The 2500-nt window shown below is 49.8% G+C and overlaps 1 protein-coding gene across 2 annotated transcripts in view; it reads left to right on the top strand.

The window, feature by feature from the left end:
* LOC310815810 (teneurin-3) overlaps positions 1 to 2500 on the top strand; it is a gene marked incomplete at its 5' end in the record, with an annotated part of 114626 nt that overhangs the window by 88582 nt on the left and 23544 nt on the right. For both annotated transcript variants that reach the window (XM_083685742.1, XM_083685743.1), the window contains one exon: positions 1075 to 1324. In XM_083685742.1, coding sequence (XP_083541868.1) covers positions 1075 to 1324 — 250 coding nt within the window. The remainder of the gene's footprint in view (positions 1 to 1074; positions 1325 to 2500) is intronic.

The raw sequence follows: 2500 nt of genomic DNA, 5'->3' as shown, positions 1-2500 counted from the left end.
GCGCCAGAACACATTCAGCAGTGTCATCGATAGGGTAATCAGGACAAGGGGGTGTGTCGAATCCTAACATGTTGCAGAATGTGAATAATTAAATGCTCCCAGCATGCATTTCACTCCTTTGATGTTTTCTTTTTTTTCCATCATTTTTTTTCTCTTCTCCTTCCTTTGAAGCCTTCTCCACCCTCCTCCTCCTCCCCCCCTCCCCCCTCCCCCCTCCCCCTCCTCACACCCCTCCAAAAAAAAACAAGTTATATTTGCAGCCCCATTTAAATATTTCATCTGTAATGACTCTAAACTTGGTCACCCCTCGTTGAAATTGATGTGGATTTCTTGGCGGGGGGGAGGGGGGGGGTGGGGTGGGGGGGGGTACAGCGTGTGCCGCTGCTCTCTGCTGCTTCCTCACTGTGACTAGACACGGGACGAAACCAGCTCTTGGCTGGAGGAACACCATGTTACATAAAACCTGTTAGTATTTATTGATGACTTTCAGAAGCCTGCTGAACAGGTTTCCTGGTGCCGCTGATGCAGCAGACTGATGCATCATATGAAAGTCACAGCAATTGACTACCGCGACGTTGAGTGAACATGTATTGGTGGGAATGAAGGATCGCTGTGTGTGTGTGTGTGTGTGTGTGTGTGTGTGTGTGTGTGTGTGTGCATGAATGGGTGATGAGTGTACAGCACATGGTAATGTTGTGTAAATTATGTAATCTATGCCCTTAATGGGGCGTGACTGTGCTCACACACGTCCACGCACACACACGCGCACCTGCACAAACACACACACGCACACACACACACACACACACACACACACACACACACACACACACACACACACACACATACACACACACACACACACACACACACACACACACACACACACACACACACACCCCCAAACACACACACACGCTGTCTCTCTCTAGGGTCTCCTAACCCCCCCTACATACACACAAACACACACACACACACACACACATACACACACACACACACACACACGTACTCTCTCCATCTCTCTCTAACCCTCCTGTCCCCCCTGTGCTGTCCCCTCCCTCCCATCCCCAGCCATCCTGTACAAGGGCAGCGGGGAGAACCAGTTCATCTCCCTCCAGCCCCCCGTCATCTCCACGGTGATGGGTAACGGGCGTCGCCGCAGCATCTCGTGCCCCAGCTGCAACGGCCAGGCCCAGGGCAACAAGCTGCTGGCCCCCGTGGCCCTGGCCTGGGGCATCGACGGCAGCCTCTACGTGGGAGACTTCAACTACATCCGCCGGATCTACCCCTCCGGGAACGTCACCAGCGTCCTGGAGCTCAGGTTGGTTAGCTGGCGTTAGCGGGCATTAAAGGGATGGTTCAACCAAATTATATTATTTTTTTTTTTTTTTTAAAAACACTTTGGTTTTGTTACCTCGGAAGGAGTCTGTGGACAAGGATAAAGTTCAGTTCACGCTTTTGTTGTGTTTATCTGGGCTAGCTGTTAGCATTTTTTACATATTGCTTTTATGTGGGCAACTTGAATAATGCTAGACTCTATATGCTAGAACGATATATTCACCTGGGTGATGAAACCCAAAATGGCCGCTCTGCATCACCCACCATACTCTGAACGCCCTCAGGTTGACACGGTGTGGAAGCCACTGATTATCAGCTGGGATGGACATTAAAGGGACGGTTCACCACAAACTATTAAAGAAAATCACATGTTTGGTTTTGTTAACTTCAATTCGCGCTTTTGCTGCTGTTTAGCTGGGCTTAGCCCTGTCGCTAATTAGCGTGTTTTAAACAGCATGCCCACGTTAAGTGTTAATTAGCCTCTTTTCATGGGCGAACACGAAAAGACGAAATTCTGTCGAGCCCGAGGAAGCTCTTCTCTCACCCTCACGCTGTTGCGAGCTAGCTCGTTAATAGTTAGCAATGGAGATAAACAAACAAAAAAAGTGTGTTTGAAGTTGTACATTTAGATGCTATGGCCTGTCAATGATTTAATTTCACACCATCAGCCCGCCCACGCCTGACTGCCCAGCAACCAATGAACGAGCTGTGTTTGACAGACTCGGAGTACACACACGCGCCCACGACAGTAGCTAGCATGTGGGTAGAGGAAGAGCGATGCGGCCACAGGAAGACGTCTCCCGCACCCTCAGGATCAGCATCCGTGTATCGAGCTGAGCTTTCAGCCACCTTCTCAGAGCACGGAGGCGCTTCGCGTTCATCTAAAGCAACATCCGCTGTGTCTGAGTCCGTCTGAGTCTGCCAGTCCAATGAGTCTGATGGGGCAGATCACAGGCCACACGCCAACCCTGCACTTTAGGCGTTAATCATCTCCATTAAGTCTGAAGACATGCTGCCGACCCTTATCCTGAAGATGGATATGGAAATGTGGGAACGTGTTAGCATTTTCGCTCAATAAAAAACAAATACGCCTTCCGATCTTCTCAGTAGGTGGATCGTGCTCAGCAGTTGAGATACAGTACACTTGTTTAGGCTCTAA

Source organism: Argentina silus, assembly GCF_951799395.1.
Source record: "Argentina silus genome assembly, chromosome: 15".
NCBI classification, from domain to species: Eukaryota; Metazoa; Chordata; class Actinopteri; order Argentiniformes; family Argentinidae; genus Argentina; species Argentina silus.
The sequence above is the reverse complement of the archived record's forward strand: the minus strand, read 5'-3'. Positions and strand labels throughout refer to the sequence as shown.